We start from the raw sequence: 15,327 nt of genomic DNA, 5'->3' as shown, positions 1-15,327 counted from the left end.
CTCTCCCTCTACCCTCCCCTCTTCTTCTCTCTCTCTCTCTCTCTCTCTCTCTCTCTCTCTCTCTCTCCTCCGCTCTCTCTCTCTCTTGCAACTCTCTCGGAGATCGTAATACTTTACGCTAACGTAATTATGCCGCCGTGTTGCTGCGACTTTAACGTCTTTATTTCGATCTGACCAATCAATTGTGTCGCTGTTGCGATTCTTACTGCAAAAAGGATGTCGGCGCCGTCCGCTCCGTCTGTCGTTTCGACGTTGTATTTTCTTCGGAAATATCCAGGGCGGATCAGACCTTATTTGCCGTATTGGGAAATACCGTCTTAATCTTCTCAAACTGCCTTTCAAATTTACAAAAAAATACAAAAAATACAGAAAACAATTTGATGGAATTTGGCTATATTCGTATTTTTTTCTTTTTCCTCCTGATCAGTTGACAGACTTGAAGGAAATCACAATTTTACATCGCAACAAATCCTAGCTTTGATATCTGAAAAAGAAACGAAGTGCTTGAACATTCTGCCATTAATGCTGCCGTATGCAAAGCGCAGGCAAAATGAAGCAGAAATAAAAATCCATATGTTTTGTGCCTTGACTATATGTGCTGCCAAATGCGTTCTCATTTTTATGCCAAGAGACCCTTGGAAATTCTTCGAAATTTCCCTGGCGAGCCGCGCCCCCCAGATCCACCCACCCGTCATGTGCTTCGCCCGCCTAACGCCGCCTCACTGTGGGGTAGTGGCTTGCCCTTTTGGGGTGGATGTGCCTTAAAATCTCGGAAAAAAAGTCTGCTCTACCTCAGCTCTGGATCCGCCCACTGAAATATCGTATGCTTTTTGGCATCGCGTTCTTTTTCCCTCAGCGCCTTCATTTCTTCCTGCATGTATTGTTCTCGCTTCCTCTCTCCCTCGATATCTCTCGCTATCTCTCTCTATTATCTTTCGCTATCTCTCTCTCTCCTCTCCTCCCGTTTCGCGTCTTTGCGCGCCCGACCGAACCGCGCGTTTGAGTAATGCTACTGCTCAGCTGACTTCGCCTGGATTTTTCGACCTTATGGAATTCCTTGTCTCGCCCTCTTCTATCATCTCCAGTGGCTCGAGTGCGTCAACCTTTTTTCTCTCACGCGACGCAATACAACATCGCTTGTTTATAAATGGATGTAAGACCCTCGCAACTAAAAGCGCTTATTTATACACCTTACTGTGAGCAACTTTGCAGTGTGCAAACATCACGAAATCGCTTCTCATTGCAGCCAGAACGTGCTCTGAATAATAGCCTCGTTCACAGCGAGACCTCGTATTATGAAAACGTATTTGCCAAATACCAAATATGAGACAAATGACGCGCCGACATCACACGCTAACTTCGCGCTGCTCCAAAAATACGATTTGCGCAGCTGCCGAGGCTGCTTTAAACAATCCAAGCGAAACAAATGGCGAAACTAAACAATGCCAAATCGCACCAACTGCCATAAATACGTAGACTTGGTCGCGCCTCGACAGTTCACTCGCGTTACACTGAGAACGCTCGAGCCGCCGACCAGCCTATAAAAATACGGCGGCTTCAGAAATCCGCGTATATAGCGTTCACACGAGGCTAAATGCCACCGGTCCAACGAAATCCGGTATTTCTCAAGCACGGCAAATTTATTCGGTCGCGGTTGGGGGAAGCCTCGTATTTACATGAATACCGCCATCTGTTTAGATACCTTATTTCCTTAGGACCGCGCCCCATTTTGCCTCTCGCTGTGAACGCTAAATACCGGATTCTTGCTATGTGTGAACGCGCGCTAATGACTAGTTTTGAATTACCACGTCTTGAGTTGCGCGCGCTAAATTACTGAGTGAAGCAACCAAAAAAAAACTGTCAGCGCAGGACGCCTTAAATAGTAGCCCCTACGCCTATGCGCAAATAGCTTCCCCAGTGGAACGCAAATAACAATAATTTAGTTCCTCATTGCAGTATTGTAATGTAGCGATTAACATTGGTTTTAAACGTTTAACATGATTCAACAAATTTCACAATTTGGCGTAGCCGAGTGGAAACTGTCGAACAGATCAAGTATAACATGTGTATATCACGATTAAAATAAAAACTACCAGCCACAACGTTTCGTTTACTCCTATTTAGCGCGATGTCTGGCGGCGAATAGCTCGGCTGGATTAATTTCCCGTTGCACGGTCATCAAACATCAAATCTAGAATCGCACAGCGGTTGTGGTGCTGTGAGGCGACGAAATGTTATTATGGTTATACCAATACACATGCCATTGAGCAATATCATCAATACGTATATGCTATGAAAGAAGTTAGTCCATGCGTTTCATTCTTGACTACGCACTTCGTAACAAGGGACGATACGCACGGAATACGCTCATCGTAAATCACTCATAAATACAAGTAGCTTATACTGAAGGTTCATCTTCGAATGGCTTACAAGTCGATAATCAATGTATGATTTTAAAGACGATCGTTGATGAGAATTAGTCTGGCTATCTAAATCATACACTATAATACTAGTAAATATTATCAATCGATAACAAGTTACATTTTACGCAAGCCGAGAAATTCAAACATATTTAACTAGAATCGACAAGCGTGCTGAGCGCCGACGATGTTATGTTTGCATGCGACGTCAGTTATATACTGCCCATTCAAAACCGCGATTGAACTGCATTTGGCAGGGAAATTAAACTTAGATTCTTGCGCGTGAGCTTAGCATATGCGCATTCTGCGCCGCTTGTCTGTTGCTCGAGTCATCGTGCGTTTACAGCGCGTCGCCTCACATATTCTCAAGTTGTCTCTGCTGATTTCGCTTACGCGTCGTGTCACCTGGCCGTCCAGCTTTGTCGCACGCCCCTATTGTCCAAGACGCTCAAGAGGCCCTCGTCACTCAGGTTTGCTGACCGCTTCGTCACGCGGGGTGCGTTGCTTCCCCTGAACGCTAGAATGTCGTTCGCGCTCAATACGTGGTCAGCGCTGTGTCAATTCTATAGTGCCGCGCCAAGTGCGACCTGCCTGACGGGCGGCGTTGCTCGATGCTTGTCGCCACCGTTTGTCATATACAATTAATACCCGATTAGACCGTCAAAACCAAACAAACATTCAGTCCACGTGCAATCATACCGCCAAAGCCATATACGCTTAACCTAGCGGCGTTTATGACAATCCTGATAATTCGTGGCGCGGAAGCTCTATTGTCATCAGGCGCGCCATAGCATACGCTGCTTACCGGTGCACCGTGGCTCGCATGTGAGGTGCCGGGGAGCATATAGGCGGCTTCTTCAATTATACGCGATCGTCTTGTGGGGGTAAAGCCACAAGATCCCGGCAATAGAATGGGCATGATTAACCCCAGTGCACTGTTGACCGTAATCTTTCTGCATGATTCACGCCTATAAACTCGCGGCGATTCACTGTAGGCCGTTTGTCTCGAAAGGAAAGTGGCAAACTGCGGCTTGCAAAATTCAATATGAAGCCTCGAGGCGTTTATATGCCAGAAGCCCACTCACACATGTGTAGCCAATCCTAGTACTGGAGGGAGGATGCCACACAGGGAGCGGTTGTCAATATCGAGAGTAGTTTGCTCCGCCTGTGTACCGAAGTGTGTAAACACATGTAAACATCCTGTGGCGGCCTACTTTTTTATGAAGAAACTATTGTGAAAGTGCAATAACCAAAAAAGTTGTAGTGAATTGTATTTGCCAACATAGGCGAGCTCACAGTAGATTATATAGCTGTAGTTTATTCACTTTAAAGGCCGAAACAAGCGTGGAACTTCTGGTCAGCTCAATCCTAGTTAGCACCATCGGATTAGTTTACGCGCCATGTATTACGAACTTATATCAAGAGCCTAATAAACACTCCTTGAATTAATAGATAGCCCTACATTGATTTATATACGTATACGGTCTATGCATATATATACGGCCTACCTATATGTCCTAAACTAGATGAGCACGCTCTGCGCTTATGCCACTACAGGATAGCCAAGTAGCTTTAACCGTAGATCAGTACTATATGGCCGGACATATCCATGGCGGAGCGCCTTACAGGCCTATATATATCAGGGCGATATTAATGACAATATTTGTGCAAGCACGCGGATAAATGCAACTTCATATTTGTGAGCGAGCGATAATCAGGAGCATATAATGACAAATAATGACAAAAATGTGTCCATTATACGCTCCTGCATATATATTATATATAGGAGTCTCTCACTATGACATGCATCGTGCGTCGTCTTACCTCCCTCCTCCTCTGTCGGTGTTTAGGTGGCCGAGCGCACTGACGACCGGCGTTACAGGGTAAACCTAATAATACCACTGTCGAACAGAGTTCTACTCATGACGCCATCATCGTTTTCCCCCTCTCTGTCACCGTTAAAAGGTGGTTAAGCCGCTATACTACATCTCACCACTAGCACACGTCCCACCATGCACCCATCATTACGTACTTCCCCACATGACGCCATCATCGTCTTCCTCCCTCTCTGTCGGTGTTAAAGCACGCGTTACAGGGTATATACACGTACATAGAAGTCCAACATGACGCCATCATCGTCTTCCTCCCTCTCTGTCGGTGTTAAAGCGCGCGTTACAGGGTATATACACGTGAACAGTAGTCCCCGCCATCTCTGTCGCCATTAACGCGCGCGCGTAGTGACATGCAGATGCCGCAGGGAATGAATCCCGCTTGTCGTCTGATGGCTGCGCTTGCCAAGTTTCGCCTTGATCTCAGCACTGAGTGTATTTTTATGTCGAAAGCAATCGCGTGCGTGTGCTCCGGCTATGCTGCGTGTAGCGACGGGTCTTCAGCGCTGGATTCTGCTGGAAAATCTGCGAGCGCTGGCTGGCAGGCAATATCGTTCTCTGCTCTCTATTCTTCTTGCGTTTTCGAGTTTCTGAGTTTCCGTGGCGAGGACTGAATAACCAATCGCGACGCCCACGTATCTGCGCACATTGAATGCAATATATGCGCGTGTATAGTATCTAAATTTCTCATCGAATTAGCATCGCCTATTTGTATATTGATATTGATATTAGGCCGTGCCGTGGCTACGCGTCAGGTTACCGGACGCCCAGCTCTCAGGCTACGCGTCCGGTCATATATTTCTTATGTGAACCCAGCTATATTGTTTTCAGTAAACGTTTTAAAAACAATACGTTTTTACCATAATATTACTTACCTTTAGGTATTTTATCGAGAAAATGTGTTTTTGTAACTTTGAAGCAATAGTAAATCCAGTAAAATCAACGATTTTAAAAGGGGCGTGGCCTAATCGTGACGTGGATTTGGGAATCTGTGCTGAGCTTTGTAATGGATGACTGGACGCGTAGCCACTATGTTTATATTAATATTAGTATCGATATTGGTATCGGTATTGGTACCGATGTTGGTATTTGTGCTCGGTATATCGGTATTTGGGTTTGTATCGGTATTGGCATGCGAGTATGAGACTCTCCACCACCGTAATGCATTCTTCGTGTATTCGTCATCGTAATGTTCGCACACGTGTGTGTGCGTGCAGATGTGTGCGTGCGTGCAGACGTGTGCGTGCGTGCACACGTGTGCGTGCGTGCAGGTGTGCGCGTGCGTGCAGATGTGTGCGTGCGTGCAGACGTGTGTTATATATATATATATATATATATCTGATATATATAGTCTCTCGAACTAACCACGTTGTTTATATATATATAGGAGTGCTGAACGCATTTATATGCCTGCCTTTTACTGTCACGACGATAGCAAGGCGCGCTACAAACGCGTGACGTCAGAGAAACTGTCGGTAAAAAAATCGTCCGTGATGTGTTTGAGATACTCAGCGGCACCGTGTGCACGACTCGGCGTTTACAAAGTGCGTTTCGTCACGATCTGCGAAGAAAAAAAACACAAAAATGTTTCAACGGGAATTCGGCGGGAAATTTATTCGTGGATTGCATTCATGCGCTTGGCTGGATTCTATTTCTCTGCGTGTGTAAACAAATTGAATTTCGATTTTACGGATTTACGATTTTATTTTGAATTGTCGATCGATTACAATTAAGAAACGATGGGATTAAGAGACTTCGTGTGGAGTTCGGGAGAGGGTATTTAAAATCAGGATCACTTCAACATGTTTAATTTCGCCTACGTGGATAGGTCAGTTGTTGTGGTGGAACCGGAACTAGATTGCGCTAAGGTACATTTCTGCACATTGCTTCCTTTGCAATATGACCTGCGCTGCATAGTCACATAGGGGTCCTTGCGATCAAAGACCATGAGAAAAAATTCCATTTGCGAGAGACAATTTTTCGAAATTTTTTTATCGAGAATGACTGTTTAACTGTTTCAGCGCTGCGTATCACGTGTCACGAAAAATCGAAGTTCATACTTTTCGCTCTGGCGTCCATGTTTGCGTATTTTTGGCGTCCATGTTTGATTTGCGTTTTCGTTTGTTGCAGCGAGATCAAGATGGCGCTGGCGCAGCAACAAGTGAACGTCGCCGGTGCCACGCAGTCGACGTCTATGCTGGAGAGTGCAGACATCAAGAAGCTGTGCGAACCTCACGCCATAGCTGCTCAGATTCTAGCTAGCCAGGTATACCTGCATGCTAAACTCACTACCCACAACGACCCCCTATAAGGCTAGGTTTACACTTTCAACCTTCCGTTGAAAGGTTGATGAGTTTATCCACTTTTCAACTAATCGACCGAACGTCGGCAGTGTAAACGTAAAATTTGAGCGCTCAACTAGTTGATATCAACGAGAGTTGAGACATTAGAACATTTTATGTTTTACTCAAATTTTGGTTAGCATGCTAGACTCGTTACTCGCAACGACTCCCTATACCGACCACGTACACCCAGAATACTCTGATATAGTTTCTACCCTACTAGTTATAGATAGAGAGGGAGAGAGGAAGGACAGAGGGCAGGAGGGAGAGAGCACGGGCGAGAGAATTGTGGAGAGAGAGAGTGAGAGAAAGAGAGGGAAAATAGGGGGTGAGAGAGAAACAGAGTATATATGGATAGAGAAAGAAAGGAGGGATAGCCGGATTGCGATCGTGAAAGCGTGCGCGCGGGATAGAGGCGAAGTAAGAGAGTTCGAGAGAGAGAAACCGTCCGCATGGCGACGCTATTGTGAGGATAGGTTGTAGGGCAAACCCTCAAGCCCGCACCATCACAGTCACTGTGATTGAGTCATCAAACCATCTGATGTGTGCGTGCGTGCAGATGTGTGCGTGCGTGCATACGTGTGCGTGCGTGCAGATGTGTGCGTGCGTGCAGATGTGCGCGTGCGTGCAGGCGTGTGCGTGCGTGCAACGGACGCCTTTACATTGACGACGAAACGCATTTTGGTCTTTAGGCGAAAAAATGTATGAAATCTCTTTCGCGGTCCTTTCTCTCGCGCACACAGTGAGCGAACGCGCATTTGGACAAAAGGACGGCTTGAATGAATTAGCGGTTGAAGGAAAAATCGCGAGCTCACGTGCAAAACGTTAATCCTTCGTTAACGATTACTAGCTAATTGAATTTAAGCTAATTTTGTTTTTACTAATAGGTTAACGCAGTTGTGGGGAATAAATCGCTTAGCATCCTGTTTGGCTGTTATATCACGGTAGGGTAGGGCTGAGCAAATTCCTAGGGGGGCGGCAAAATTTTATGACTCAGCGGTGTAATGATGAGCGACGGGCGCAGCTCTTGATCGACGTCCATAGTGTGGTAGGGGTGGGTCTGAGACAAGGCTTTCACGGATAAATGACCAAAAAAATCACGATCGATAGGGTTATTTACGAGAATTAGCTAAGCTTATTTTTTAATTTTGATGCAAAATCTAGGGGCAGCTTTCCTGTCCCCCTTGTCACTCGCTTGTTAATATCACGCACACCTCTCATCTCACATTTCGCATCTTTCATAACCCTGTCAGTCACCTAACACGCTGCTTACCGCGCGAAAAACCTCGAGGTTGCTGAAATGCATAGAGGCAATTTTATTAGGAATAATAAATCCGTGCGATAGTTTCCGACTGAAAGCAACCATCAGGTGTCTATGCGCGTTATTTCAAGCAGCACGTGCACTTTTCCACGCCACCTCTCCTCTTATCATTTTTCTCTTGCTTGCACTTTCTATTGGTATTTTGAGGATCTCCTGTCTCTCATTTTCGCGCAACAATCTCTGTATTCCCTTTTGCTCTCGCTCTCTCTTTCCCTCTATCTACCTACCTACCCATGGTTCGCACAGTCCTTGAAAAGTCCTTGAATTTGAGGGGAGTCCTTGAAAAGTACTTGAATTTGAGGGGAGTCCTTGAAAAGTACTTGAATTTAGTAAATGTTGATTTTGTGCTTGAAAAGTCCTTGAATTTCATGAAAATGTCCTTGAATTTCATGAAAATGTTCTTGAATTTTTAGAAAGAATCCTTGCCTGTAATAAAAAGAAATTTTGTACCATCAATAATGTGCAAACCTCAATAAAAATTGCGTTAAATGAGCTTAAAAAGCTATAGACACGATAGACAGTTAAATGACGATCACAAATTACAGTAAGTCAGTAAAAGCAGTCAGTAAATCAAGGTATGTTGTAGAAGTGACAGTGTTTAGAAAGGTTTATTAATGTGATCCAGGTAAGTTTTAGAGGTGACAGGCAGTGATTAAGAATGGGGTTATTAAATTAATCCAGGTATTGTTATTATTATTATTATTAATAATAATATTATATGAGTGACGTAAGGTGACGTGACGTTGGGGGTGTTATGATTGCATAAGATGACTTAAAGAGTCCTTAATAAATAGGACAAAGGGGTGTCGGTAATGCATACTTCAGTTGGAGCTGGTGATTCACTAAGATAGTCATTATGCAATACTCACACACGCGCGTACACATGCACACACGCACACGCGCGCACACACGCGTGTACACATGCACACACGCACACGCGCGCACACACGCGAACACACCCACGTTTACACGCACGCACGAACGAACGGATGCATACACGCGGTATGTCATCCGGTAGTAGCTATCACCTCGTATATCCTAGCCTGTTCTGCTAGCATCTATGACAAATACGACATACGCATAAATACGCACTCCTATGACACTATTTGTCATAGGAAGATTCGCGGCGGTTAGTTAGCGCTTATTTGTCAAGCGCGAGCGGGGTATGTTATATCGGGGAAGGTAATTACCTTGTCGACTTTCATCGGGCGTCCTTAATATAAGTCGCACGAGTTTTGAAGCCGAAATTTTGATTGTTGCCTTTGATCGGACGGGCTTTTAAAGCCACAATATGCGCATCTACACGCTAATTTCTCCAGTACTAGACTAGCAAATACTTCGTGTCATGCATATTCATACTACCTTATGACAAAATAAACTCTAGGTGCTCCCATTTCACTGCGCGTTGTCTTATAAAAGGTATTTGAAAATACCTCCAATGTTGTTCAAATTCTCCGATGGCGATATTGTTGACACGTTCGCGTTGCTCTGCCAGATTTCTACGGCCCGTGTGCGTTTTTCGCTCGCACGCTGCTAGCGCAATGTTATCGTTCGCGATATCAAGCCTAAAATCAATACGTTATTCTCGGAGTTTATTACACTGCCTATTATTACTTTCCCAATAGCCATTGATGTTACATACACTGTAGTTCACAATACTACTATCTTAAAATCTAAACGACTATATTCTCTGCTCAACACCCGTAGCAACATGTGACGTCATCTAACCGATTCGGGGCGAAATTGCTTGGCAAACAATTCGGCGTTGGCGCCAGATTACCAGATTTCGCACCTCTTTCTTGTGGGTTTTAAGCAAACGCGAAGTGAAATGGGAGGAACTAGAGTTTATTTTCTCGTAAGGTAATGTAATTATGCATGTCACGAAGTATTTGCTAGTCCAGTATTGGAGAATTTAGCGTGTAGATGCGCATATTGTGGCTTTAACCGCACGAGTTTTGAAGCCGAAATCTGGATTATTGCCTTTGAATTGGCAACATGTTCTGCTTGCATCTATGATAAATACGACATACGCATATTGTAAAGAGGGATGCGAGTTCATGTAGAAATGATGAAGAAGATCCAAACTTGTGTTGTAAACTGTACAACCTTTAATACTCATACACTGTGTAGCCACCTCCTCAGACAATCGCACAAACAGACAAAGAACGCCGCACACGCGCATACGCGCGTCTGCTCACTGCTCGCCCAAAACCAGAATCTCCAATCCCCCTCCTATTACATCTCTCCCTATATATTCGCCCAAAACTCTCTACATCTTGAGCGCACATGTCACCCGTTCTGTCCAGTTCCAACCGTTCCCCTCATTTCACAATCACCCTAGAAACTGCCTAACCTAGAACCCGCTTATCCAACTCCCTGTAACATCAATGCCGCCGCCCAATATGCGCGACGTTCTGTCTAGCTAGACTATATGGCTAAAAAAACTACCAGTCTAGCTCCACGCACTAATCCATGTGACACGTGCAAAAGACATGTTACAATATACGCTCTCCTATGACGTCTTCCTCACGCTCTCCTGTGTGCGTGCGTGCGTGCGTGCGTGCGTGTGTGTGTATGTGTGTGCGTGCATGTGTGCGTGTGTGCGTGCGTGTGCTCTTTCTTCTCTCTCTCTCTCTCTCTCTCGCTCTACCTCTCCCCTCTCTTCTCTCTCTCTCTCTCTCTCTCTCTCTCTCTCTCTTGCAACTTCTCTCGGAGGGACCGTAATACGTTTACGCTAAAGGTAATTATGCCGCCGGTGTTGTGGGACTTTAACGTCTTTGATTTCGTCTGACAGTCAATTGTGTCGCTGTTGCGATTCTACTGCAAAAAGGTGTCGGCGCCGTCCGTCCGTCTGTCGTTTCCGACGTTGTATTTTCTTCGGTAAATATCCAGGGGCGGATTCAGACCGTATTTGCCGTATTGGGAAATACGGTCTAGATTTCAAAGTGCCTTTCAAAATTTACAAAAAAAATACAAAAAATACAGAAAACAATTTGATGGAATTTGGCTATATTCGTTATTTGTTTTCTTTTTCTCCTGATTCATTGACAGGACTTGAAGGAAATCACAATTTTACATGGTAACAATCCTACCTTTGATATCTGAAAAAGAAACGAAGTGCTTGAATCATTCTGCATTAATTGCTGGTATGCAAAGCGCAGGCAAAATGAAGCAGAAATAAAATTCCATATGGTTTTTTGCTTGACTATATGTGTGCTCAAATGGTGCTCATTTTTATGCCCAGAGACCCTTGAAATTTTGAAATTTCCTGGGGGAGGCCCCCCAGACCCCCGCCATGTGCTTCGCGCCTAACGGCGCTCACTGTGGGGTAGTGTGCCCTTTTTGGGGGATGTGCCCTTAAAATCTGGAAAAATTCTGTCTAGCCTCAGCTCTGGATCCGCCCCTGATATCGGTATGTTTTTTGGCATCGCGTTTTTTTCCCTTCAGCGCTTCATTTCTTCTGATGTATTTTCTCGCTTCCTCTCTCCCTCGATATCTCTCGCTATCTCTCTCGATATCTTTCGCTATCTCTCTCTCTCTCTCTCTTCTCCCGTTTTCGCGTCTTTGCGCGCGTCCGAACCGCGTTTGAAATGTATGTAGCTGACTTCGCCTGGATTTTTCGCTTAGGGAATTCCTTGTCTCGCCCTTCTATCATCTCCGAGGTTCGAGTGCGTCACCGTTTTTTTCTCTCACGGCGCGGAATAATACATCGTTGTTTAAAATGGATAAACCTCGCAACTAAAAGCTTATATACACCTACTGTGAGCATACTTGCAGTGTGCAAACATCACGAAATGTTCTCATTGAGCCAGAAACGTGCTCTGAATAATAGCCTCGTTCACACGAGATCTCGTATTTATGAAATACGGTATTTGCGAAATACCGAATATGAGACAAATGACGCGCCGACATCACACGCTAATTCGCGCGCTCCAAAAATACGATATTGCGAGCTGCGAGGCTGCTTTAAACAATCAAGCGAAACAATGCGAAATAAACAATGGCAAATCGCACCAACTGCCTATAAAGATACGTAGACTTGGTCGCGCCTCGACAGTTCCACTCGCGTTACACTGGAACTGTCGAGCGCGGACCAGTCTATAAAATACGCGGCTTCAGAAATCCGGTATATAGCGTTCACACGAGGAAATGCACGGTCCAAGAAATCCGGTATTTCTCAAGCACGGCAAATTATTCGGGGTCTGGGAAGCCTCGTATTTACATGAAATACCGGATCTGTTTAGATACCGTATTTCTTGGACCGCGCATTTTGCTCTCGTGTGAACGCTAAATACCGGATTTCTTGCTATGTGTGAACGCGGCTAATGACTATTTTGAATTACCACGTCGGACGCGGTAAATTATGTTGAGTGAAGTGTCAGAGGACGCTAAATAGTAGCCCTACGCTAGCGCAAATAGTTCCTGGAACGAAAACAATATATTTGTTTCCTGATTGCATATGTAATGTAGATAACATGTTTAAACGTTTAACATGATTTCAACAAATTTCACAATTTCGTACCGAGTAAACTTCGAACAATCAAGTATAACATGTGTTATCACAGAAAATAACTACAGCACAACGTTTGTGTTTTACTCCTATTTAGCCTATTCTGGGGGGAATAGCTCGCTGGATAATGCCCGTTGCACGGTCATCAAAATCAATCTAGAATCGACAGCGGTGTGAGGCGACGAATGTTTATTATGGGTTTTATACCATACACATGCATGAGCAAATCATCAATACGTATATGCTATAAAGAAGTTAGTCGAAGTGCGTTTCATCGTGTCTACGCACTTCTAACAGGTACGATTTACGCGACGGAATACGTCACGTAAATCATCCATAAATACAAGTAAGTTTAACTAAGTTCATCTTCGAATGGTACAATCATAACAAGTATGATTTTAGACGAGAGAAATACGTAATCTAAATCATACACTATAATACTAGTAAATATTACAATCATAACAAGTACGATTTTACGCAAGAGAAATTCAAACATATTTACCTAGAATCGACAGCGGTGTGAGGCGACGAATGGTTATGTTTGCATGGACCCAGCTTATATACTGCCCAGTCAAAACCGGATTAACTGATTTGGCAGGAAATTAAACTAGATTTCTTGGCGTGAGACAGCAAGCGATTCTGGCGCGCCCGGTCGACGTCACAGCGCGTCGCGTCACATATTCTCAGTTCCTGCTGATTTCGTTACGCGTCGTGTCACCTGGCCGTCCAGCTTGTCACCGCTATTGTCCCAACGCTCAAGAGGCTCGTCACCATTTGTGACCGCTTGTCACCGCTGTTGTCCTGAACGCTATAAGCGTCGCCTCAATACGTGGTCACCGCTTGTCAATTCTATAGTGGCGCCAAGGTGCGACGTGCTCTAACAGAGACTGGTTTATCTCGCTTGAAGCGCAGCTGACAGAGACTGGTTTATCTCGCTTGAAGCGTAGCTGACAGAGGCTGGTTTCTCTCACTTGAAGCGTAGCTAACAGAGACTGGTTTATCTCGCTTGAAGCGCAGCTGACAGAGGCTGGTTTCTCTCACTTGAAGCGTAGCTAACAGAGACTGGTTTATCTCGCTTGAAGCGCAGCTGACAGAGGCTGGTTTCTCTCGCTTGAAGCGCAGCTGACAGAGGCTTTCTTCCCCCGCTTGAAGCGCGGGTTACAGAGGCTTACTTCCCTCGCTTGAAGCGTAGCTAACAGAGACTGGTTTATCTCGCTTGAAGCGTAGCTGACAGAGGCTGGTTTCTCCCGCTTGAAGCGTAGCTAACAGGCTGGTTTCTCCCGCTTGAAGCGTAGCTGACAGAGGCTGGCTTCTCCCGCTTGAAGCGCGGGTTGCAAAGGCTTCCTTCTCTCGCTTGAAGCGCGGGATAAAACGTATTCGCGTCCGTTCACCCGATCTCCCTCTCCCCCCACGCGCGACTCCCGCCGCTACATGACCGCTATCAACAGGGAAGGGAACAAGAAATGGAAAGCATCCAACAACAACAACAACAACAACAACAACAACAACAACCCCCGTCAACAGCATGAGCGGGAGGGAAAGCTTCCCTGGAGTACATGGAGGGGGTGGCGGCGTCTAGTTTTTAGGTCGGAGACGTAGTGGGGGACGGGTACGCGTACGGGAGAAGACAAACAATATGTCAACACAATAATCCCCGGTTCAGCCTTGCTGCGTGATCGCGGGGAGCGATTTGCGAGACGGTGACCTGATTGCCCAGAAAGGGAACGAACGGAGATGGAGAGCAAAAGACGAGAGGTAATGTGCGCAGCAGGGAAGAGGGTGGGGGAAAGGGGAGGGGGGGGGCAAGCCTGCGTGTTACCATCAGCACGGCCACGTACGTACGTCTACGAGCGCACATACACGCACACGAACACAGTCGCACATACGCGCTCGCAAGCACGCGCACATGTTTCAATGTCGTAGCACATTTCTAGCTCAATAGGTGGGGGCGGACATCCGGGAACTTTTGACAATTTGACCGGATGTAGATTGGAGCCGATGAAAGCAACCCGTAGTAACGCACCGCTTAATGCACGCAGCGCATAGTGCCAAGGAATTATGTGGTGTTTGGATGCCGCAATCACTGTCTTTCATGTGACAAAAGACGCTCATTCTTTGAGCTGCCGTAGCCCGAGAGGAGAGACAGATGGCTAACAGCAATTAGTCAGAAGAACGAAGACGGCTTCCACTGGAGTCCCGCCGGGTCAAGGACCGTTTGTTCTGACCACTTTGTCACAGCCACAGCCTAGGTAAGATTCATTTCGGTTACTGTTTCTTACCATTAGAATCAGATAATTTTAAAACAGTTTGGGAATCAAAATTACACGTGCATAGATCCCATTTCCAAGCTTCCGTCTAGACTTAATTACTACTACTAGTACTAGACCAATAAATTAGTCTAAAATTATAGAGCCGTCATTGCTACGGGGCGCCATGCAGGACAGGTATTTTTGTACCTATAAACTTGACAAAAATGAGTTTTGTGAACACAAAACTCAATTCTGTCAATCCTGTCCCACAAAACTCAATTTTGTGAACACAAAACTCAATTCTGTCAATCCTGTCCCACAAAACTCAATTTTGTGAACACAAAACTCAATTCTGTCAAACCGGTTCCACAAAACTCAATTTTGTAAACACAAAACTCAATTCTGTCAATCCTGTCCCACAAAACTCAATTTTGTGAGCACAAAACTCAATTCTGTCAAACCGGTTCCACAAAACTCAATTTTGTAAACACAAAACTCAATTCTGTCGAACCGGTTCCACAAAACTCAATTTTGCATGTAAACACAAAACTCAATTCTGTCGAACCGGTTCCACAAAACTCAATTTTGCATGTAAA

General features: G+C 45.2%; 1 protein-coding gene across 1 annotated transcript in view; it reads left to right on the top strand.

Moving 5' to 3' along the window:
* The window catches only part of LOC106809951 (HEAT repeat-containing protein 4-like), a 97,598-nt gene that overhangs the window by 69,065 nt on the left and 13,206 nt on the right, over positions 1-15,327 (top strand). The window contains exon 6 of the mRNA XM_014813193.1: positions 6,440-6,575. Coding sequence (XP_014668679.1) covers positions 6,440-6,575 — 136 coding nt within the window. The remainder of the gene's footprint in view (positions 1-6,439; positions 6,576-15,327) is intronic.

This window comes from Priapulus caudatus, unplaced genomic scaffold, assembly GCF_000485595.1.
Source record: "Priapulus caudatus unplaced genomic scaffold, Priapulus_caudatus-5.0.1 Scaffold399, whole genome shotgun sequence".
Taxonomy (NCBI): domain Eukaryota; kingdom Metazoa; phylum Priapulida; class Priapulimorpha; order Priapulimorphida; family Priapulidae; genus Priapulus; species Priapulus caudatus.
Note: the sequence above shows the minus strand (reverse complement) of the source record. Positions and strands in the feature narration are given on the sequence as shown.